General features: G+C 28.3%; 1 protein-coding gene across 1 annotated transcript in view; it reads right to left on the reverse strand.

The window, feature by feature from the left end:
- Window positions 1-165: 165 nt before the first annotated feature.
- Window positions 166-26,627, reverse strand: part of LOC143193160 (solute carrier family 7 member 14) — a 166,937-nt gene continuing 140,475 nt past the window's right edge. Inside the window, exons 6-16 of the mRNA XM_076399171.1 lie at window positions 25,121-25,292; window positions 24,881-25,064; window positions 18,999-19,123; window positions 15,611-15,772; window positions 14,866-15,010; window positions 10,831-10,937; window positions 10,653-10,747; window positions 8,755-8,993; window positions 6,718-6,990; window positions 4,149-4,298; window positions 166-3,984 (exon numbers count right to left, since the gene is read on the reverse strand). Coding sequence (XP_076255286.1) covers window positions 3,849-3,984; window positions 4,149-4,298; window positions 6,718-6,990; window positions 8,755-8,993; window positions 10,653-10,747; window positions 10,831-10,937; window positions 14,866-15,010; window positions 15,611-15,772; window positions 18,999-19,123; window positions 24,881-25,064; window positions 25,121-25,292 — 1,788 coding nt within the window. The 3' untranslated portion in view covers window positions 166-3,848. The remainder of the gene's footprint in view (window positions 3,985-4,148; window positions 4,299-6,717; window positions 6,991-8,754; window positions 8,994-10,652; window positions 10,748-10,830; window positions 10,938-14,865; window positions 15,011-15,610; window positions 15,773-18,998; window positions 19,124-24,880; window positions 25,065-25,120; window positions 25,293-26,627) is intronic.

Genomic DNA, 26,627 nt, shown 5'->3' on the forward strand with positions numbered 1-26,627 from the left:
AATTCTGTATGTAGTATTATATGAATAATTTCTAAAGTTAATTTCACAACAATTTTAAATAGATTTAAACCTGAATGTGTTCATGAAAATAATTTCTTGTCTTTACACAGTTACCAAGTGCACTCACCAATATACGGAAATATTCTAGAAATAAAAGTTTGCCTGTTGAATTAAATAATGTAATGTTTAATTTTATTTCGATTATTTGGTAGTTTTATGAACATTTTAAATTATCTAAAACTTAAATCTATATTATAATTAGAGAATATCGGAAGAAGAACATCAATATATATAATATATATAACTATTTTATACAAAAGAAAATATTTACCATAATATATTACATGTATAAACATGGAATTAACAGATTTTCGTTGTTTATACACGTCCAACAACTTTTCAATATAATACTTGTATAATATTTTACCGTTTATATTAGTTCAACAATTTTACAATTCTAGTAGACAATATAATTATTAATCTAAAAAAGTTAAGCCAGAAATTGTAGTCTTAAATGTCATTCTTCTGGTCCCATTACCTTTTAAAACTCAATAAATTTAAGTCCAAACTGATTGTTTGAACTGGATGAACTAGTTGGATATTGTGGATCTATATTAAATGATTTACTGTTTGTATCAGTGTAAGATAATATATTTCATGTAGTGGGATATATTATATAAGTAAAGACTACAATTTTTGGATTACCTCTTGATGTTTTCTTTTTGGATTTACAATTGTAAATAAGTTTTATATGTAGTATTTAAATATATTTTCGTTTTATTAAAATTCCTGTTCAGTGTTTAATATCTGTGACCTTAGTAATGGGTAATTATAATCAATATTTCAGAAAGTATTACATTCTTCTTAAAGAAATAACCAGGAAATAAACAAATTTGATTCGGAATATTCTCAATTCTGTATATTTATAGATTTATTTACATAAATATACATAATTAAAATAACAACTAAAATGTGCGCATTACTGTAATATACAGGGTGTCATAATAATAAGAGTTTAAATTAACAAATTATTTTTGGCATATTGTATGATATGTAATAAATGGGAAGTTATATAGTTTAGTTATAAATAAAAGTGTTTGTACTTAAAATGTTATTAATATTTGCAAACATTACTGATAACATATAAAAGTCAATTATTTTATAAAAAGAAATTTCCTTCACCATTTTAACAAGATTAATACATGTTACCATTTTTAAAAGTAATGTTTACAGGAAATACCGTACCACCGTACAAAATATACTAATAAAATACATTTTGTGTCTATGTTTTTATTAAATTATGGTTTATAGACAACTATTTAAACTTATTAGATATGTGCGCACATGTGATTAAATATATTTTAATATCCACCCTGTATTTGTAAAAAACCACAAGTTCATAAGTTTATTATATTTTCTAATGTTATCCTATTTAGTTTTTATTTGCACACCACTAAACCTAAAAGTCTATTGTACAAACCATTTCTAAATATAAAATTAGTATCACAATTTCCAAATTATCATGTTTATTATACATTGTGCTGAAAAGATACAATTTACATAATGTGAAAATCTAATAAGCCAATTTTAGCAATTGATTCTTGAAAATGTAATTTTTGAAATCATTTCCTCATGCCTTTCTACTGAGAGTTTAAATTATGCTTTAATTGGAATATATTTAGTCATTAATATTGTAGATATGTTTGGCTTATTAACTTTTAAGTAAATTGTATAAACTAAACAAGATATGAAATAAATATTATAAATACTAATAGAGAGTGCGTTTCTAAATTATGTTATTGGCAATAGTGTTGTTGGTATTAAAGAGTTCATGAAAACAAATCGGTTATTATTAAGTTTTAGGTATCAATTTATATGTTTATAGAGTGGATTTACTGCAAATGTTCATAAGATGAAATATAATTTAAAGTAATAGTAACTATGTCTTGATACATGTTATGTATACATAGGATTCAATATATTTGTATTTAAATTTGCTAACGAAATAGTGTGGTAAATGTTAATAATAGTTTATGGTTTATTCAAAGTTTTTTTTAGTAATGCATCATGGATATTTGTGACGCCTAAATATTGCAATGTTTCCGAATTAACTCTGAGTTTTAATTCAGTTTGTCTTTGATATAAAAAATTCTAATCTAAATAAAATAATTGAACAAAAATATTATGAAATACAATTTATTTTAACATTATAAAACTACAGTTAATTATACAGCCACAGTAATTTATAGGTAAGAGTTAAAATCTCTTATCATTATGCCCTACAATTTTATTTAAAATGTTTTTTAGCGGGTTGCTGCCACTCTAAACATTAGTGTAGGTACTGTGAATAACATCGCTTACAAAATGAAGAATAATACGTTAGATTCACCCAAGAAAACCCGACTACATACAAAGTGGGTGACGAATCTTGATATACGAAATGTATAAGAACAGTAAGTACACAAACTATTTTGTCGATATAAACTAATTCAATAAAATTATTTTAGAGAAAATTGTCTGTCTGAAAAGTATACATAAAAGAATTAGGGACATGCAGCTTTTTGAGGGATGTAAGACCTCCTTTTATACACTCTTACAGGGCATAGGGTTTAAATGATGTAAATATAACCGTCAGAGAGGTTTAATAGAACTTCCAGACAGATATGATTATAATTGTTCAAAATTAAACATGGGTATTAGGTTACAACATATAAGGAGAGAAGGAATACTAACTGTTTTGTAGATATGGTAAATGCATTAGACATAATTCAGTGATTAATTTAATGAAGAATGGGGTACACAGATAGTAGCAGAAGAAATAAAATGTACAGTGATACCAAGATGACTTGACAAGTAAACACACCATTGAAGGAAACAAGAACTAAACCAAAAAAGTAAATACGCTCTCGAATGAAAACAAAATACGTTTCTCCGATATACAATTGTTAATTAGGTGGATTAGGCCTCCAGGGGTATACCACTACATAAAAAAACGCGCCTAGAAACTCTACCTCATAGATGGTGTGGAAAAGAGTTAAATGTAAACAAAACAAATCTAACCTACAAACTATTATAGCAGTGTCTTAATTGTAGTTATAAGTCCTTCGATAATATATGTATTAGATTTACTATAATGTTAAAATAAATTATATTTTTTTGTATTCAAAGCCAAAGTGAATTTAAATTCAGAGTTAATTCGGCAATACTGCAATATTTCGACGCTTAAATATCTATGATGCATTGCTAAAAAAACTTTGAATAAACTGTATATTACAAATTCACTTGTTCAAAATAAGCCAAAATTTTAACCGTATTTTTACAAGGTTTTTATTTACTTAATGCTAAGATTTAAAATTAGATATCCTATCTAGTTATTAGCTTAGTGTTTTTAAATCACTATTTAGTCCTGAATATATAACTAACCTTTGGTAAAATATTCTTAAATATACGTTTTTTAACATACGTCTTTTTATATCATGTTGGCTTCAATAATTGTTGTCCCGCATTTTGATGAAAAGGAAGCAAATCTCTTAATATTGTTAATTTAATAATAATAAGTTAGATATTCTGGAAATTAGTAAATTAGTCTCTTCATTTCACAGATTTCATCCGTTTTCAAATAATATATACAAGAAGTATAATACATACAAATGGAAGTGCTTATAAACTTTAAGTTGCGATGCGACCTGTTATGTATATATAGTTATTATATCTTGTGTGGTTAAATTAATTATAATACTTAATTACAATTACTGAAGCCATAAACTACCTATAATGTAAAAATATTCAACAAGATTAACAAAAACTTTGTTCAGCATCATATTCCGTGATTCCTTCTGGTAACATGACTAATCGTCCCAGGTGGGAAAAGCCGTAGGGTCGTTTATGAACAAATTACTTCCAGAGGTTGAGGAAGTGTGTCCGCCAGGAGGTTTAGGTGGAGGCGCTGGGCGAGAAACACCTTGTCCTTTATTAATTACGGATCTGAAAATAAATAAATAATATAATATGATCTGTAAATAAAAGTGATTTAATAAATAGTGGGTTTATTTATTGGTAGTGGTTTATTTTATTTATGAAATTATGTTTAATCACTTATTTTTTAAGCTGGTCTATATTTTGCTGGATAATTTTCAACAGATAAATACCTCGTATTGTTGGTTTCAACATTATATTGCTGTTCCACCTGATACTGGGGCTGATTCCATGAATTGTTTTGAGACTGTTGAGGTAAAGCCCAGGAAGGTGTGTGATCCCATGTAGTATTTGGATTCCAGTCATAAGTTGGCTGATCTTGGCTATAACAAATACATTGTAGACGCTTTCATTACTAGTATTAGAGTTAAGGTCTTTAGAGATTAAAAATATTGTATATTATGTTGGTTTTCATATGCTCGTTTTGAGAAATGATTATAAAACAAGTTTTTCTAACTAATTATTAGATGTAGCTAGCGCACAGGATTACTATAATATTCCGAATTTATTTTTTAACAGTTTATATTCCAAAACATTAATGTTAACGATTTTTGTTGTTGTTTTTTCGGAACTTGACTGGCTTTAGAGTCCAAGTATTTATACGTCACTCCTTAGCATCAAACGTTTATTCTCAAAGATGACATCTGATTAATCCTCATGGCATTTGTTTTATTTTGAGCGATACAGTGCAAAGATTTTGCTCGGACTACGATGTTTGGTGGTTTTACTAAATGTTTTATTTAATTAATAATTTCAATCAACTGCTATTTTTGATAAAACATAAAACTTGTGTTTAAAAATGTTTACATTTTTTAATTAATTTTATATTGAATAAATTATTTTCCTAACTTGCAATATAAGTTTTGAGCCAGTTAATTTATATCAAAATACAATATTACATCTACGTTATCATATTGTTTGGGTTATTTCGATGCCTCTGGTAAGATATTGTGTAATATTAAACAAAATTAATTCATTTTTTTCATTTAACATTTTAAATTTTTCTATCGTCCTACCCGCGACCTTGACAAAAATGTACCTAATTATGCTTATATAGATTTACATATAATATATGTTATTTGCTTGTAAAATATAACATATTGTTATTAATATAGCAGCAAAAACGATGTTTTTCAAGATTGTTAATGTTACATAATAGGGTAAAAAAATTAAAATTGTGAATGATAAATACTAAAATACTTTTGACTGTTTTTAGGGCAATATTTCCATTACTCCCTCGATTTTTGTTAAAAAATATTTCCGTTCAATAATAAATAAAGCATTTACTTTATTTAAAAAGCTCATGTAGTTATTGCGCGATCATTTTTAATTATGTCATGAAATAGTTTTTTTTTATGATTAGGTATATGTTTAATTATTATATAGTATTTATAGTTACTGTACATCTTTAGTTTTTAGGTTTTGTTTAAGTTCTATTTTATTGTCTATAATTCTTATAGTATATTATTTAAAAATAGCAATTAACATATTAAACTACGATAAAACATTTTTTTACAACAGATCCACACTACATTCAAATATAAAAGTAGTTCTTCTTTGTTTAAAGTGAAATTATAAATTGCCTGTTAATAGTATTCTGTAATTATTTTTTCTTTTTCTTTTTTAAAATTAGTACGTGGAGGAATATGTACATCTCCGTCTCGCTTATACTACCGTTGGAAAATATAAGCACATATAAAATTAACTACTCCAATCAATTATCTCCGTCCTTTCTTCTTTTACAATTTTACAATTTATACAGGAAAGGGTTCGTACCTCTTCGTCTGATATCACGAATTGCACAAAACAGTCGAACCAGGCATTTCACTGAAAATAGTAATTACTATTTTCAGTCGCTTGTTTTTTTGACTATCGACTGCTTCGACTGTTTTCAGTCAATAGGTTTCAATGCTAATATTTATACATTTAAATACATCTAAGTTATATATAGTTTTTGGTTAGGTTGGTAGGCTTTAACAGTTCTCTGTGTAAATTTTTAAGATTATAGCGACAGTAGCTAATAACATTTTCTTGTATTTGTTCAGTAAAAAGTGCATCATTTTGTATAAATATTACTGTGATCAAAAATAGCAAGATTTTAAAGTTTAACACCACCTGAAATTTCAGAAGTAGATTTTTTGCTATATTGGTAGGACCTTAACTACTCTCTGGGATTTACATGTGTTCTGTCAGTATTTTTTTTTTGATTTTTAATACGAGTGAAAATAAAAATTGTATTAATTATTTTTAATTATTTTTTTGTTTTCCAAATATTTAAAAATGATTTGCTGGTGATGCTCTATCGTGAACAAATGTTTTTGAATGGTATATTGTCCCTCAACATCTACCCATAAGAACAACGTCAAGCAAGTCAATAAGGAGAAACCGTCAAGTGACAACTCCAAAACTTGTTGATACGCGATTTTGCCTACAAAATTTCAAATGATATTACTCAGCACCCTCTGTATTCGTCTGATTTAGCGCTGCCAGATTTCTGGTTATTTTCTAAACTTCAAAAAAGTTTTCGAGGACATCGTTTGAGGGGATTATAAGCGATTCGAAGATGGTTTTAATAACGACTTTAGGAACTGTGCATTTAAACTTTTTATATCAGGAAAATATTATATTGAAAGGAGGTTACACTGTAGGCGGTAAAATAAATATATAATAATTACAATTTTCTAATCACAGTAGTAGAACTAGTACTTATTTTAAGTCGAATACTTCATATTAAAAACTTACAATATGCTTTGATCCGCTTTGTAAGCTGTGTTGTTGAACTTCGTTTTCTCATGCTCGGTGACCGTCAGCTCGATATTGCCGTCAACATCAGCTTTCTCTTCCAGAGTGCTGTTCTTGATCCCGTAGTAGAAGTACATTATGAATCCCAGAGTCATCCAGATGGTAAATCTGACCAAGGTGAGCTTCGAAAGCTTTAAAATCAGGTAAATGTTGACTGTGATTGCGATAGCGGGCACAAAAGGCAAACCTGGTGTCATAAAGAGTAAAGTATTCCTATAAAATAACAATATTGTTATTAATATATCACGAATATAACGAAAATTATATTGAGAAAGTTTAATTTATTAAAGTAGTGTTATTTTCAAATAGATTTTCATTTATATTTATTAATTTCTCGATATATCTCAGGCTTTCGACAAGGTGTGGCACACGAAACTGCATGTTAAATTGTAAAAGCTTTTGCCCCATACGCGCTTTCAACTGCTGAAATTATATCTCACAGATAGACATTTTATTGTCAAATAGGGTGACGAGTATATCGACCTACACCCAATATATTCGGGTCTCCCGCAGGGAAGTGTTGTTGGTCCATTATTATATCTGTTGTATACAACTGACCTACCGACTTAAAAAAAATACTGTTGAAACATTTGCTGACGATACATCGGTTTTATCATCACACGAGAATCCAATAACAGACACAAGGAACTTCCAACTTCATCTTAACAAAGTCGAATTGTGGTTGAAAACGTGGTGTATCAAAGCAAATGAAACAAAATCAACCCATGTGATATTCATTCCTTGTAGAAGAACATGCCTCTCAGTAAAATTGAATAATCATGAATTTCCGCAAGCAAACAAAGCCAAATATCTGAGAATATATAATGATCGACGTTTGACATAGAAAAAACGGTGATAAAACGCAAATAGTTTGGGCTTAAACTAAACCAAATATATTGGCTGATAGGGCGTAAATCTAAATTATTATTAGAAGGTTTTACTGTATAAGTCAATACTTAGGCCCATTTGGACTTATCGTATTAAAATGTGATGCACAACTAGCAAATCTAACGTAGCTATCCTCCAGAGGTTCCAGAATAAAGTGTTGCGAGTCATCATCGATGCCCCATATTACGTCTCGAACAAACTGATTCAGCGCGATATCCCCTTAGAATCCATAACGAGTATGACTCGAATTGTTAGTGCGAAGTACTCTGAAAGACTAGTAGTGCATCCCAATGCACTCGCCAAACAGTTAAATGTGCACGATGACAGTACGAACTGATTAATAGACACATAGAGTGAGATTTAATAATCTCTAGTATAAGAAAACGTTAGGATAGACTTTAAAATAAGTTAGAATCGTATCTAGAATAAGATTTAGATTATAAGTTGTACAGCAGATCATTTACAAATGCGATCTTCTATATGTCAAGAGAGTTATAATATATAATTGTATATAATATATATATATATAATATAAATCTTATAATAATCATTAATTAATTCTAATAGATTAATAGAAAAATATTTATTAACTGGCTGTAAAGATTTTTAATATATCTCTTGAATCCTGCTGTAACTATTATGTTAAGACACCTATTATCCGATTCCAATGACCATGTTAAACCAGTTACTATTCAGTTAAAGCTTGTTAAGACATTTAATATCAGTTTTTAAAGATCAAGTTTAAACTTTCAATAATTAATGTTCACTGAATCCAAAATCGACAGTATGACGAAGCTTGATCTAAGCTTGAACTTTCGAAAGTTTCATGGGTTTGGCAGATTTTTTTCAAATACATGTTGTAATTCAAAAGAAAAAGTTATAAATTCCGAACATGATTGAATGAATTGAATGAAAAACTATTGTTATGTAAAGTATATACACACAGTCTTGATACGCTATTTCGGAAAATTTAGTGGACAATAAACAATATATATTATAATAATATAATATAATTATAAATAATATATATTATCAAATTATATTATTTAATATATGTTAATATATTAAAATAATAATAAAGTTGCTTACCTATTTTGTGGTTTTCTAGATATCACTAGCAAAAGAGCAATAATGGTGAATAAAAATAGACAGATAAACACTGTTGTGGCAGTGTTCATGCTTTCCATTCCGTAAACGACAATGAGATCGAAAATGATGATGAGTATATAGAGAATTCCCACAATCTTCATCACAAACATTCCCGACTCCTCCGTGGCTGGTCCTGTGTCAACCCACGGGAATATAGCTGGACATAAGTATGTTGCTGCCTAAAAACAAGAAAACACTAAATTAGAAATGTATGATGTCACTTTGGTGAACTGTAATTCATTTTAAGTATAGTTGTCCTTCTCTAAACGGTCTCTTATTAATCTTAACAATTTATAAAAATAAAAGAACATAATAAAATGTTTTAATTATTCTATTATAACCGGACTTAGGCTGATATATGTACACATGTAATTAATTTTTAATGAATTCCTTATTTATTTTTTGAAGTCGGTTTTTGTTAAAAATATTTTATTTTTCTCTTTTTAGTGTTAGCTATTTACTAAATAAGTTACGCAGTTATTTTATTTGATATTACAATGGGCTGGCCAAATAAAGGCGCAGCCCGTATGAAGAAATATAGGAATAAAGAAACAATGATTGAACATAAGGACCTTCAGTCACCTAGGCTCACTACCTAGACTAGGTGATTTGACAAATTTTCTAACTAAACAACAACAAAAATTTATTGTTTCCGCCGGGAACGGAACCCGCGACCTCCGTTTGGGAGTTACACGCTTTAAACAAACGCTTTAAACATTACACCATATAAGCAGTTGTCTACAATATTTCTTAGGTCTTATATGATACAGTTAATGTTTAAAAAGCAAAGTGATTGGCATTTGCAGTGAACGACTTACGATTTTCCGTCATATCAGCTCAGCAGTAATATTATTCACAAATATCTGATTATTTTAGATAAAAAATATGTGAAAACTTTGTACGTGCCTTTGAAATTTAATCGTTTCCATCGATTTCCCCCCCTGCCCCCAATAGAACCTGATTTGGACTCAATGAGACCATCTCGGAAGTGCACTCTTTCGAATAGAAAAATAAATTTGAAAATCGGCCCACAATTGATGGAGAAATCGGCGAACACACACTAAAAACCACCAGAATATATAACCTTCCCCCTTTTCGAAGTCGGTTGAAAAATAGCAATCTACTAATAATATACGACTAATCTATATGCAATAATCCGTTGGAAAGAGCATTAAATTAAAAATTAAATAGAATTAAAAAGAATAAATTAACTGGAATTGAAATATAAAGATTGGTTAATTGAAAGAACATCTCAATTATTTATTGTACTCCTATATCAATCCTTATTTGTATATTTGTTGTTGTACTACCAACTTCTAAAACCGATATGGATCTGTGCAAATTAGTTATGGGGATGTTCTGTGAAAAGTAGTATAAATAAAATACAAGAGATATTGTAGATGCACCCAGATATTATTTAAGTAATTACTAACCGAGGTCCTGGCTTGACATGCCTATTGTCACTCAGGATATCGAGGTATCAAGGATCTAAGGTTTGTTACATTCTCAGTCATTAACTCTATATTCGACAAACATGTTCTATCTAATGCAATCTGTATTTCTGCATCTACTTTTCGATGTATCATATTAAACAACTCTATTAACAATTTAATTTAAAATTGAATAAAATGCATTGTTGATTTCGTTTTTTTTTTAAATATTCAACATATTTAATCACAATATTTGAATTTTGTTTGTATGATAAAAAGTAGCTAGTGAGGAAAATGGAACACTACACCACAAGCACTTAATAACAACACTAATTTTAAACTATACATTTTTCTATGAAACTTATCTCTTGTCAAAAATTTCTTTTCATATGAAAAAATAAAACTCACTTGCAATCTACGTCCAATATATCCTAAACTAGGTCCAACTGTAGAACCTACAACACCCGTGGTACTTGTAGCACTTCCACCTCCATGTAAAGTACCTAATATAGACATATTCTTATTATATTTAATCGTGAGTCTGTAAGAAATGTTAAACTAATTAAAACTAAATTGAAATACACACCATAAAATTTATTTTCTGTTCTATCAGAAACCAGGAACTGGTCGTCTCTCATGGAGAACTCTTCTTCAGGTTCATCGCCTCCAAATGTATCATCACTGTCCGGAGAACTGAAAAAAGTTAAATTTTTTATTTGATGAAATTATTTGCATTTTAAATGCAATTCTAGCTGTAGCTATTCTAATGTAAATAATATGAATTTTTGACAATATTTATAGATGTTCGGGAAATTGACTTGATTTCTTTTAACTTCTTGAAATAATTTTTGAAATAGCTTCATTTATTTTACAATAGCTGTTTCTTAAAATAATAATTCTTTTTGACGGTTTAAAGTTCATACAATATTGAAAGTATACTAATCCCACCAATGCTTGATAATGCTTTAGTATTGTCACAAGAACATTCGATTTTGAAGGACCTATATAAATATATTACGGTCATGACATAAGTTGATGTGTGACATAAGCAGTAGCCTTTGGAGGTGTTCCATTTACTGTTGCTGAGTTAAATTAGGTTGATATTCAAATACAATTTAAAAGTAAAAAATTAATTTAAGTAAATAATAAAAAAAGACATTTTCTGCCTATATCTTTAGTTAATCTTTACACTAGAAACATTTAATAGGAGATAATATTTAACGTTAGATTAGCACAATACGAAAATATAAAAGACAACTTTTTTATTTGATGAATATTGACGCAAAGATCGTGATCTTCTTCGTGCTTTTACATTTAAATAAAAATAGGATTTTGTAATATATTTTATATTTTGTCAGTTATGATGTTTAATAGATAAAAAAAAATACATTGTAAAAATAAACCTTTATTATTTATAAATATTTCTGAGGACTTTGGGTCATGAACGTTGGATGTCAATGTGAGAGAGATAAAAATGGATTGGGATCGATATGAGAACGATGTTGGTGGTGATACGGTGTAAGATATACGTATTTGTTGTTCATACGATAATATAAATTTGATTTGAAATAATGGAAGCGTATAAAACTTTGCTGATACAAGATTGGTTTTGTGTTTCAAGAAGTAATTGACTATTGTCGACTTTATTGACATTTTTGCTTTTTCGCTTGTTTTTGTGGTAAACATTATTTTCCAACAGTATTTTTCGACATTATTTCAGAATGGGATTCGAATGTTTTCTGGGCGAATATATTTGTGTTATTTTTAAAAATGCGGGTAAGCCGGCTTGGTGGCGCGGTGGTAATGGCGATGGGACGGCCCTCCTACTGTTGCGATAGCTGCGGGTTCGAATTCTGCGGGGGTATGGTCGTAAATTTATGTTTGTGATTGTTTAAAATTTGTGAATGTTCTAGGCAAGAGTGTAAAATCCGACAAGGAAAATGATCCCAGTCACGCCAGTAACCAGGCGGTATAAGACCGGATGTATTTTGGGATGATTTCTAAAGTTGGTCACGCGCCAGTGGTTCGGAGCCCACGTTAAACTTTGGAGACTTTAATATATATATATATATATATATATATATATATATATATATATATATATATATATATATATATATATATAAATTGTGAATTAAAACATATTTTGAATTAAACCTTTATAATTTGAATCAAAATGTTACATTTTAACAAATTAAAATCGAACGATATCATCAAGCGATATTGGTATTGATTGCGATATTAATTAATATTATCTTTAATTCCAGATGATGTATCAAAAAAAATTCCATCAACTTCATCAAAATCATTGTCCATCAAGTTGGTAAATATTGTGCTCTACTTTTGTGCTAATACCACATTACATTAACTCAAATGCTTTGTCTTCCTAAGTCATGTCAACGTTGATATAGTGGAGTCCGGGTGAACATTTTGATGATCTGGTTAATGGTGTCCATTTAAAAATCTCTAGAGGGATCTCTATTTTTGAAATATCACGAGAAATTAGTATTCTTCAGAACTTGAAGTATGTTCTGAAACGACTGAATTATTTACAGATTGCTCTATTGTCCAGAACCCAGAAGAAGATACCTGAATGTGGTATGTTCATACGGGCTTATAGAGCAGTACTTTATTGCTTTGACATATCCAATACTCATTTCCCTCATGAAGATTTATTGATGGATATTTTAAACCAGATCCATCAACAGCAAGTAATCTCGACAATATCACTCCAATAAGGAGACTAAAGAGAGTAAAATAATTTTGATCTGTAACTCTAACACGTATCGGTACAAGCCTTATCAACTAATGTTTAGGATCTACTGTTTAACGTGGGTTCCGAACCACGATCTCCGGCATTAAGCCTACCGACTGGCGAGTGACCAACTTAGAAATCATCCCAGAAGACATCCGGTCTTACTCAGCCTGGTTAATGATGTCTTGCCTTTTGTGACAGTTTCGCGACCATAAATTTACGTCAGCAGGACCGTCCTAGCCTGTTCCACTGCTCCAACCAAGACGACTGTATATAACTATTACATAATATGAGGATGTAGATAAGTTTTTTTCAGTAATTGTTAAAAAAAAGTGAACGTATTTGTCTTGTAATATTGGACTTGTGCGATAGCCTTTTCACAATTGTTGGAAACTATCGCCTGAAATTGACTCTCGACTGTTTAGTAATTGACTACTCTTTACTATCGACTATTTCAGTCGCTATTTTTGGCTCGATTGAATTTACTACTTTTTACCAGTGACTGCTTCAGTCGCTATTTTCGGTCCGACTGATTTTGTTACTATTTACTATCGACTGTTTCAGTGGTATTTTTGCTTACTTTTTTTGGTTCAACTTGTTTCATTCGACTGATTTTTAACCTTCTGGCTTTGTCGTCCTAGCCGCGACCTTGACAAAAGTGTACCCAATTTACGCTTACATTAATTTATATGTAATATATGTAGTTTTATGATTTTTTTTGTAATTTGCAAATAACAATATATTGTATACGATATGGTACGATATTTTTCAAGATTTTTAATGTAATAGAGTAAAAAGATTAAAATTGGGTAAATAATAATTAGTAAAATATTTTGACTGTTTTATGATAATAGTTGTTTTTTTCTATGATTAGGTATATGTTTAATTTTATATAGTAACATAGTTACGGGTATTGTACTTTTTTAGTTTTTAGGTTTTGTTTAAGTTGTTTTAGTTGTATTGTCTATATTTATTATAGTACATTATTTAAAAATAGTAATTAACACATTGAAATGCAATAAAACACTTATGCGGTATTATTCCATTCCAATTGAATTGAAAAAAATCATTTCTTTTTACAGATCCACAGAACATTCAAATATAAAAGTAATTCTATTTTGTAATTAAATTATAATTTGCATATTATGTATTATTATTATTATAGTATTCAGTAATTATTTTTTTCCTTTTTTATTTTAAAGTTAGTTCGTGAAGGAATTTATATTATACATCTCCGTTTCGCTTATGCTACCGTTGGAAAATATAAGCACATATAAACTTAACTGCCCCAAGCACTTATCTTCTTCCTTTCCTCTCTCACAATTTGTACAGGAAAGGGTTCGTACATCTTCGTCTGATACGAATTTAAAAGAAAAACAGTCGAACCGTGCATTTGACTGAAAATATTGCTATTGCTAGTTTTTGACTATCGACTGTTTCATCTGTTTTGCGACTATCGTCTGCTTCGAATGTCTTCATCGTCGATAGTTCCCAACGCTACTTTTCACACTTTATTGGGTCTCTACGGTTTTTTACATTAATAATTTAACTTATAGTATTCTACAACCGTCTTAATCGTCTTATTTAACAACCATTCAGTTACAGGGATCAGTAATTGAATTTTGATTCAGTAAAGGGATCAAATAAACTTGAAAAAATAAGTAACAATTTTAATAATTAAACATTGAATGATATTTTATTCTATTTATTCGTAATTTTTTCTGATTCTTTTTTATATCGAAACCTTTCTAACGAGCCTGAAATAAATTGAAATTAGTTATCTTTCGCAAAAAAATGTCAGCAGAGTTAGGTAATGGCAAAAAAACTACTTAATAAATTAATGATCCACAGATCCTTTTTTATTACCTTCGGGTAACCCTCCTCACCATTACCCTTTGTGTTGGCTGTGTGGGTATAGGTGAAGGCGATGGCGTGGGTGCCGTGGGATGTGCTAGATTCGCATCAATAGCTTGTTTTAAGGCGTCAGGAGCCAACTGATTTCCATAAAGTCCTATAACAACATTTCATCATAATTAATAATAATAGTGTGCAGTATTAATAATAGGTGGCGTTATAATGGTTTATGTTTCATTAATAAAACAAAAAATAATGTATTAAAGAGTGGTTATATAAGTATAATTTTCGCTCAAAATTTGCCTAAACGCATGTTCTGAATGTTTCATATTAAATCCAGATGTGGATAATTGTTCGGTGAGCTTGTGTGGGTGGGATCTTTATGGTAAGGAGGTATATACAACCTTAATGCCATTAAATATTCATGGCTTGCTTGATATAATGTTAATTTCGGTATAATTTCCATTAAGAATGTATATTGGAACGATGATAAAAACAGATCTAATAATAGTATTTAATTTTGCAATGCCGTTGCATTATTCAATTCCATTAATACAACAATTAAAACTAAATAGTCTTATATTATGTACTTTCATGTATTCTGATCATTTCCACAGAAATTAAGGATAAGTTTCTGTGTAAGAAGCAATTTTTTTCAATAATGGATTATTGCTTATTAATGTATTTCTCAAACACTATGGTAAACTAGATATTTTAATTTTTAATACACCCTTTTATCCTCGTATATACAAATTACCTGTCGTGTTGTTAGGACTTTGCTGAATTCCTTCTTTGGTGGGAGATCCTCGAAGAGGTGTTCGAAGACTTTGTGGAAGTAACTCGACTAAGTTAGTAGAGTGCGGCTGATACCGAAGGATCAGAACACATGTTGATACTAAGGTATATGCCAATAGTGTACCTAAAATATGTTAAAATATTAATATTATTGATGCGTTTACGTAAATAAAGTGAAAAGCCAATTAATTAATTTCCGAGAAACTTTGAAATGATTAAATTTAAAGAAATGTGGCAGTTTTTGTTAGTGGTAGTTAATAAATGGGGCATAATATAATCAATAATTTAGACATGTTTTGGGATATTGTGCAATAAGTGTTGTCGTTCAATTCGAGATGGCGATATTAGGTTTTTGGTACACTTAAAGTTAATATAAATATAAACATCATCATAAACACTCGTCAAACGTCTAAAATTATTACTGTTGATTGACTGGTGTTATGATTAGTAATTTACCAATCATTCCATGATTATAGAAATATGTCCAATCCATGAATCGATTTAATTTAAAGACGATATTTTTCTTCAGTATTGGATCCGTTATTGTTTAAGAGATGGGAGAGATTATTATTTAGAGATGGACAATAGTTTCAAAAAGACATATATACAATTTAAGTTTAAATAAATAATTTTACACAAAGACTTGCGCAGTATTCTAGAAAAAATAACATAATTTTATAAGTTGATTCAAATTAATATATAGAAGAAAATAAGTTAGTAGATCATTTTCAAATTCTAAATTACTAGACATCTTTTATTATTGTTAAAATATTTTGTAGAATAATTTAAATTTAAGCAAAAATTGGTTGTGCTTGCCGTTCTAATGTAAATAGATGTTAAACATTAATTTTTGTTTTATAAATCATGTAAACATCAGCAAAATTATTGTTATGTATTTATTAATATTATCCATTTAAAATCCTACTTATAATTGTTTGCTATAAAGAATAATTAACTCTATTCGGTATGAAGCAGAAATACTCTGAAAGACGCCATTTTGGCTATAAATAATTTTAGTCAATAACAGCTAACGTTCGAATAGATTAATTATTTTAAAATTTTTAGATTAGAAGCTTAAGAACTTAAGGATATATTAACTGACTTAACAATAGAGAGTAGAATAAAAATGACATGAAATTATTAACACTGTACTTTAGTGTGATACTTGATACATATTTTTATTATATGTACTGTTTTATCGCAATATGTTTTCTTAACAACAAGGAAAGAAAAGAAAGAAAACGTTACAATGAATCAAAATGGATTTTCCGTCGTTTTTCTTTATGTACTGGCAAACAAAAGTTTTAGATGTCACAAACAGTAACAACTTATAAAAGGTAGTTGTTTACCTACCTTTATGTGTAATATAATGTGGTGTCACCTAAATAAAGCCTCGAACAGAAAGGGAGTTTTGAAAAATTATCACAAGTTTGCTTTTATACAAACCAGTTTGGTAAAAATATATATAAAGGGCTTAATTTTTCACCGTTTTTTAATAACATAAGAGGATTTGTTTGGTATTTGTTAGCAAATACGTAATTTAGTATCTCCCGAAACACAATCACGTTGTTTAAGTTCTTCGTGTCACCTTCGCTCCGTTTCCAGTTGAAAAACGTTGAAAAGTTAGTATAAACAATGTAGGTAATGAAGTAAAAACAGAATAAGACATAGTACATGGCGTACTAGTTGTAACTGCAGCTAGTTTTTAATAGTCATAGTTACCTAATAATCATAAAATGTTGACTGTGTCTGTTAACTATTGTCTTGTGACATGCATGAAATCTATTTTGCTAAACCATAAGGAAAAACGTAAGTAAAATCCAGTAATTGCAAAATTAAGGTAATATTATGGTAAAACATGCCTTTTTATGTTGATTTAGATGATTTAATAAATTAATTGAATTAAAAAGCTGCCACGTACTAGTAGTAGCAGGCATTAGTAAAAGGAGCCGTACATGTAGTAGTTTTAAAATTAGATGAAACATTATTGTCCTGGTCTCTTCTCTAACCAGAAGCAGCACTTTATATTTCTTAAAATGCGGCCGTTTTTCGGCAATTTTTTCCTTCAAACGGTTCAATAATGCTATGTAATATAGTCGCTGTCGCAAAATACAGACGGCATAACCTTGCCAGCCGACTGTTGCGTTTTCCCATGCTTTGGAGTGGGTTCATCGTGTGCAGTCAACTCGGATGACTGTCGACTGGACTTCGGAGTGAAATGATGAAGCCATGTCTCATGCATTGTCACATATCGATGCAAAAACTCGGGTTTATTACGCTTGATCAACGTCAAACACTGCTCCGAATCATTAACTCGTTGTTTTTGATCAAAAGTGAGGTCGCGCGGCATCTACTTTGCACAGAGCTTTCTCCTACCGAAATATTCGTGTATGATATGATGTACACGTTCAGTTGATATCCTTGAAGTATCTGCTATTTCATTCAATTTCAATTTACGGTCATTCAAAATCATTTTGTGGTTTTTTTAATATTTTCATCGGTAACAACCTCTTTTGGGCATCCACTGCGTTCACCGTCTTCGGTGCTTATTTTACAACTTCGAAATTTAGCATACATGATTTTCCTTCGGCAGTGTTCGAAAACTCGGCATCAACCCAAGTTGTTGCTTCAACTGTATTTTTCCCTTCAAAAAGCAATATTTTATCAACATGCGAAATTCCTTTTTATCCATGTTTTTTACAATAACAAAAGTTGCTTCACTCAAAATGCTATAATTTACAAACTAATGGTCCGACAGCTGTCAAACTTATACACGCATCTTTTGAGTGTTAGGATAAAATAAAAAACATATGGAATTAATTCTAATAGCGTCATCTATGCGTCAGGCCGGGGACTTTTCAAATGACCTGTTATAGATATGAAAAACGACTCCAAAACAAAAAATGTAGGCACGCATATTAGGTTCTTCAACAACGCTGTTCATTTGTAAACATCTTTCTTTCAACAATAACATTTTTCCTATCTCAATCAAATGTATATTTAATTTAAAGATTGAAGAGGTACACAGGTATGTGCTTCATTCATTAACAAAGGAATAAAAATGAATTCAACAGTGATTACAAATATTTTGTGTAGTTTCATCGCTCTGGCAAACTTCAACCAAAATTTGCTCATATTTGCAATTATTTGTTTCACTAGTTTAAGATATTATTTTGTCGTATTGAAAACGTAGGGCCCTTAAATTTTACTTGGTTAATCTGCTATTCGAGAATTAATCGAAACATAATACGACGAACCTAATAGAGCCATTTTTTGCCGGATACAATTCATTGAATAACTTATTATTTTTAATGACTATATGATGTTAATTTGTTTATCATCGTACTTACCTATAGACATCATTTCTACCAATATTTCCAGTCGTATGAACAAGGCTGCAATGGCAGCAGCTAGTCCGCTACAAAACGTAGCTAATGCTGGAGTACCAGTACTTGGCCAGACTTGTGAGAATATTCTGTAATTATTCATAAATTCATAACCAAAACATATTTTTAACATTGAAATTCAGGGAAACTACCTACTAATTAGTTATATTTTAATTAATATATATTTTTTATGCGATTTGATAACCAGATATTTGTCCATACATTTCTGGAACGTATGATGATTATATATATTAACATTGTTTAATATATTATTATAATTAGGTAATTTATTTATTTACGAACACTCGAGTATGATTAGTATTAATATTATTACTGATATACACATAAATAATATTTTACCTTCATTTCGGAACGGTTGAATTTATAAATTATTCGTTTTATGTGTTGCTAATTATGATAAATGTGTGACTAAATCTATCTAGATTAAGTTTTTTAGTTGGTGGTTTGTTTTTACATATATGTAATAATTTTTAGGTAGATTTGGACTGCCAATAAATACTTCGGTACTTAGAGATAAATGATTATGACAAATTGGACCTAATTTAGTTTATGAATTTGCGTAGTTTTCAAAGATGATGTAGCTTCTCTTAGTTAGGTTCTTCTTAGTTAGGATTTATACATTTTTATTTTTATAAATTATCTTCATTTGATATAATGCTATAGAAATCCTTATTTTTATTATCACGGGATATTGATATTAATTAAACAAACAGTAAAATATTTCACGATATATATTAACGATAATGATATAAAACGAAATTATATAAAATATTACTTGGATTTACTTTGGTTTCTGATAAAATCATACAATTCATAAATATACAGTCGACATAACCGATTTGATAACCAGATATTTGTCCATACATTTCTGGAACATATGATGATTATATATATTAACATTGTTTAATATATTATTATAATTAGGTAATTTATTTATTTACGATCAATAATACGAACACTCGAGTATGATTAGTATTAATATTATTACTGATATACATATAAATAATATTTTACCTTCATTTTGGAACGGTTGAATTTATAAATTATTCGTTTTGTGTGTTGCTAATTATGATAAATGTGTGACTAAATCTGTCTAGATTAAGTTTTTTAGTTGGTGGTTTGTTTTTGCATATATATAATAATTTTTAGATAGATTTGGACTGCCAATAAATACTTCGCTACTTAGAGATAAATGATTATGACAAATTGGACCTAATTTAGTTTATGAATTAGCGTAGTTTTAAAAGATGATGTAGCTTCTCTTAGTTAGGTTCTTCTTAGTTAGGATTTATACATTTTTATTTTTATAAATTATCTTCATTTGATATAATGCTATAGAAATCCTTATTTTTATTATCACGGGATATTGATATTAATTAAACAAACAGTAAAATATTTCACGATATATATTAACGATAATGATATAAAACGAAATTATATAAAATATTACTTGGATTTACTTTGGTTTCTGATAAAATCATACAATTCATAAATATACAGTCGACATAACCGATTTGATAACCAGATATTTGTCCATACATTTCTGGAACATATGATGATTATATATATTAACATTGTTTAATATATTATTATAATTAGGTAATTTATTTATTTACGATCAATAATACGAACACTCGAGTATGATTAGTATTAATATTATTACTGATATACATATAAATAATATTTTACCTTCATTTTGGAACGGTTGAATTTATAAATTATTCGTTTTGTGTGTTGCTAATTATGATAAATGTGTGACTAAATCTGTCTAGATTAAGTTTTTTAGTTGGTGGTTTGTTTTTGCATATATATAATAATTTTTAGATAGATTTGGACTGCCAATAAATACTTCGCTACTTAGAGATAAATGATTATGACAAATTGGACCTAATTTAGTTTATGAATTAGCGTAGTTTTAAAAGATGATGTAGCTTCTCTTAGTTAGGTTCTTCTTAGTTAGGATTTATACATTTTTATTTTTATAAATTATCTTCATTTGATATAATGCTATAGAAATCCTTATTTTTATTATCACGGGATATTGATATTAATTAAACAAACAGTAAAATATTTCACGATATATATTAACGATAATGATATAAAACGAAATTATATAAAATATTACTTGGATTTACTTTGGTTTCTGATAAAATCATACAATTCATAAATATACAGTCGACATAACCGATTTGATAACCAGATATTTATCCATACATTTCTGGAACATATGATGATTATATATATTAACATTGTTTAATATATTATTATAATTAGGTAATTTATTTATTTACGATCAATAATACGAACACTCGAGTATGATTAGTATTAATATTATTACTGATATACATATAAATAATATTTTACCTTCATTTTGGAACGGTTGAATTTATAAATTATTCGTTTTGTGTGTTGCTAATTATGATAAATGTGTGACTAAATCTGTCTAGATAAAGTTTTTTAGTTGGTGGTTTGTTTTTGCATATATATAATAATTTTTAGATAGATTTGGACTGCCAATAAATACTTCGCTACTTAGAGATAAATGATTATGACAAATTGGACCTAATTTAGTTTATGAATTAGCGTAGTTTTAAAAGATGATGTAGCTTCTCTTAGTTAGGTTCTTCTTAGTTAGGATTTATACATTTTTATTTTTATAAATTATCTTCATTTGATATAATGCTATAGAAATCCTTATTTTTATTATCACGGGATATTGATATTAATTAAACAAACAGTAAAATATTTCACGATATATATTAACGATAATGATATAAAACGAAATTATATAAAATATTACTTGGATTTACTTTGGTTTCTGATAAAATCATACAATTCATAAATATACAGTCGACATAACCGATTTGATAACCAGATATTTGTCCATACATTTCTGGAACATATGATGATTATATATATTAACATTGTTTAATATATTATTATAATTAGGTAATTTATTTATTTACGATCAATAATACGAACACTCGAGTATGATTAGTATTAATATTATTACTGATATACATATAAATAATATTTTACCTTCATTTTGGAACGGTTGAATTTATAAATTATTCGTTTTGTGTGTTGCTAATTATGATAAATGTGTGACTAAATCTGTCTAGATAAAGTTTTTTAGTTGGTGGTTTGTTTTTGCATATATATAATAATTTTTAGATAGATTTGGACTGCCAATAAATACTTCGCTACTTAGAGATAAATGATTATGACAAATTGGACCTAATTTAGTTTATGAATTTGCGTAGTTTTCAAAGATGATGTAGCTTCTCTTAGTTAGGTTCTTCTTAGTTAGGATTTATACATTTTTATTTTTATAAATTATCTTCATTTGATATAATGCTATAGAAATCCTTATTTTTATTATCACGGGATATTGATATTAATTAAACAAACAGTAAAATATTTCACGATATATATTAACGATAATGATATAAAACGAAATTATATAAAATATTACTTGGATTTACTTTGGTTTCTGATAAAATCATACAATTCATAAATATACAGTCGACATAACCGATTTGATAACCAGATATTTGTCCATACATTTCTGGAACATATGATGATTATATATATTAACATTGTTTAATATATTATTATAATTAGGTAATTTATTTATTTACGATCAATAATACGAACACTCGAGTATGATTAGTATTAATATTATTACTGATATACATATAAATAATATTTTACCTTCATTTTGGAACGGTTGAATTTATAAATTATTCGTTTTGTGTGTTGCTAATTATGATAAATGTGTGACTAAATCTGTCTAGATTAAGTTTTTTAGTTGGTGGTTTGTTTTTTCATATATATATATATATATATATATATATATAATAATTTTTAGGTAGATTTGGACTGCCAATAAATACTTCGGTACTGAGATAAGTGATTATGATAAATTGGACCTAATTTAGTTCATGAATTAGCGTAGTTTTAAAAGATGATGCAGCTTCGGTGATTATGCGGTAATTTATTTGAAGATGTCTCCGTTAACAAGGCAACATATTGACTCTATAGATTATTATATATTCAAAAACTGTGTGGCTGAAAGTAATCGAGCAGATCACAGTCCATGGATTAAAAGATATAGTCTATCCAAAAGAGTAGTGACGCACGTCATTAATATGTACTTGTCGAAAGTTGTAAATTCGTTTTACGGTCAGACAATGATTTTCTTTTAATTTTATTCTATTTAAAAAGAGATAGAATGCTCTTTGGGTTCGAACATGTAACCGAATGAGCCTGCAAACGCTTTGTTTTAATACATTTCAAATTGCCGCGGTTTTTACTGAAAATATTTTTTTTTGTGTGTTGCAGGTGCACTGAATATTGATATGGACACGGTCACTGAAATATCTCAAAAAATAAAAAAAACAATAAAACCTTGAATTTATCAAAAAGAAACTGTGTTTAAGCGAAATACACGTGACGAATCAAGATCAGCTAGAAGTTAGCTGTATCAGTGATCAAATGTACGAAATATATAAAAACACTAAGTATTTTTAAAAGCTAATGTAGCTTCGTGATTATGCGGTAATTTATTTGAAGATGTCTCCGTTAACAAGGCAACATATTGACTATATAGATTATTATCTATTCAAAAACTGTGTGGCTGAAAGTAATCGAGCAGATCACAGTCCATGGATTAAAATGTATAGTCTATTCAAAAGAGTACTGACGCATGTTATCAATATGTACTTATCTAAAGTTGTAAATTCGTTTTACAGTCAGAAAATGATTTCCTTTTCATTTTATTCTATTTAAAAAGAGGTAGAATGCTCTTTGAGTTCAAACATGTAACCGAAAGAGAACTCATGGAAAGATAAGTATAGTGTAAATACAACAAAAGTTAACATTGGAATAACTATCGATTAGGTTTTGTTAGTCATAACATTTATTAATAAATAATTCATAGCGGCCATATAGTTCTTTATGCTGGAAATAAGAATGGTTTAATTTCTAGGGTGTTTTTTGATAAATTGAAAATAACGGCTTAGTTTTTCATTTGATTAGTGTTTCTGAATATGACAGTGATTAAATAAAACTTTATGGATTTTGGATTATGATTCAATGCTGACAGTTAATATGACAGAGTAATGAAACAGAAAAAAAGGTCAGTATATAATTAATATGCTTTAACTATAAGAAATTGCATTATAGAGCGTGAAAGCTTTAGGAGCATGAGTGTTATTGTTCAGATTGTATATGAATGTTTAGTTAAAATGTATGAGGAGAGAAATATTACTTACTTACTGTATTACTAACAGTTTTGCAGATATGACAAATGAATTAAGGAGAATATAGTGATTAAATGTAGTTTATCAAGAAAGATAGTACACACGAAATAACAGAAGAACTTTCTGATTGCATGGAAATGCTTAAATGGTTATTAAAGTACCAGATTTTTTATCAGGTACTACCTATTGTGATTTTCATTTATCATTATATATATATATATATATATATATATATATATATATATATATATATATATAAATCCTATTATATAAATATATATGGCTTGGGAATGTGTCACATTTTTATAGATATAGTGCTGAAAACTTTTCTAGTGTAGAATCCAAATAATGATAAAAAATAAGTTGTGGTTTGTGATGGACATAGTTTTTTGTAGAATTCTTTTATATTTTTAAAATAGAATATATAATTCGTTAAAGTGTATTTGTCATATAATAAGTATTTAAAATTTTCAACCGAAATTCAATTTTATATCATTGGTTCTATATATGTTGTGCATATACAATTTCATATTTTTTAATATAATATATACGGGTACTCACTTAAATATCAGTCCATCTTGAGCCATAGCATAAATAATTCTTGGCATAGGAAACATGGATCCAAACATCGAAACAGTCAATCCAGCCAATGCTCCGACCGCTACAATGTATTTACATCTAAAAGCCCCAACTTGTCCGAACATTTCCACCAGCGCCGAATCTTCATCCACTTCCGAATATGGTACTGAAGAAAATTTATTTATTTAATTACAATATATCAAATATTAAGAAATTAGTTACCAATTAAAGTTAACATCATTGAGCTAGTAACATAAGCAGTCAAAATGATCCCCAAGCTTGAGATTATGGCTAAGGGGATCGATTTCTTTGGTGTGGCTGCTTCCTCGCCCGTTGTTGCGATTATATCAAAACCAATAAAAGCGTAAAAACATGTTGCAGCACCAGTGAAAACCTGAAAGAAGTAACTATTTTGTGAAAATCGTTATCTATAAACTTCATAAATAGATGAAATATTATGATGCCAAACCATTTATGCATTTTTATTTGTGTAGGTTACATTCAGTTGATAAAATAATATAAAACTTTTAGATTTATAATCACAGGATAATGATGTTGAGTATGCAAACAGTAAAATATTTTACAATATTTGTTTACGATATATATGATATAAAATACTATTCCGATTTACTCTGGTTTCTGACAAAATTATACAGTTTAAAAAAATTGAAATTTGAAATTTGCATTTACAGCTGTCAATATATAGTACAATAGAAAATATTGAAACAATTTTTTCACTTTCCAAAGAGACATTTAGTTCAATACTATATCAATTTACACACATTATCTTCGTTTGTTATAATAATATAAAAATCTTTAGTTTTATCATCACGGGATAACAATGGTTAGTAAATAAACAGTAAAATATTTTACACTATTTGTTAACCATATATATGATATAACATATTATTTGGATTTAGTTTGCTGTCTGACAAATTTATACAGTTCATAAATAGAAATAGAATCAACATAAGGAAAGAGATATTCTTCAAGCTTCAAAAACAGGATCTGCTATCATATATTATAGAAATATTATTCGAACGACTGAACAATAAATAGTTTTATATAAAAATGGATTTGCCTTTATATGTTTGAATTGTACCTTTATAGCTATTTAGTATACACACTTTAGTTAGAATTTATAAATTTTTATTTTTATAAATTATCTTCATTTGATATAATAATATAGAAATCTTTATTTTTATTATCACGGGATATTGATATTAAGTAAACAAACAGTAAAATATTTTACGATATATATTAACGGTAATGATATAAAACGAAATTATATAAAATATTACTTGGATTTACTTTGGTTTCTGACAAAATCATACAATTCATAAATAGTAATAGAGTCGACATAACGAAATAGATATTCTTCAAGCTTCAAAAACATAATCTGTTTTCATGCGTTACAGAAATATTATTCGAGCGACTGTACAGTAAATAGTTTTATATAAAAATAGGTTTGCCTTTATGTGTTTGATATTTGAATTTACGCCTGTCAATATGTATTATAATAGGAAATATAAAATTAGATGCCCACTATAACTATTGATTGCATTCAGTACCATTTTATAACAGAGAACGCAGCCTTGTAATGTTAGGTGCTTGTATTAGTTTTAATAAATTTTTCATATTAAAAAGGCATTTAATAAGAAAAATTGACATAATCTATATTAATCAAAATATTTTTATCATTTTCATCAATTATAACTTTATCTTATCA

The sequence above is a fragment of the Rhynchophorus ferrugineus genome, unplaced genomic scaffold (assembly GCF_030347505.1).
Source record: "Rhynchophorus ferrugineus isolate W39M unplaced genomic scaffold, kcgeb_rfMv2 rfM3, whole genome shotgun sequence".
NCBI classification, from domain to species: Eukaryota; Metazoa; Arthropoda; class Insecta; order Coleoptera; family Curculionidae; genus Rhynchophorus; species Rhynchophorus ferrugineus.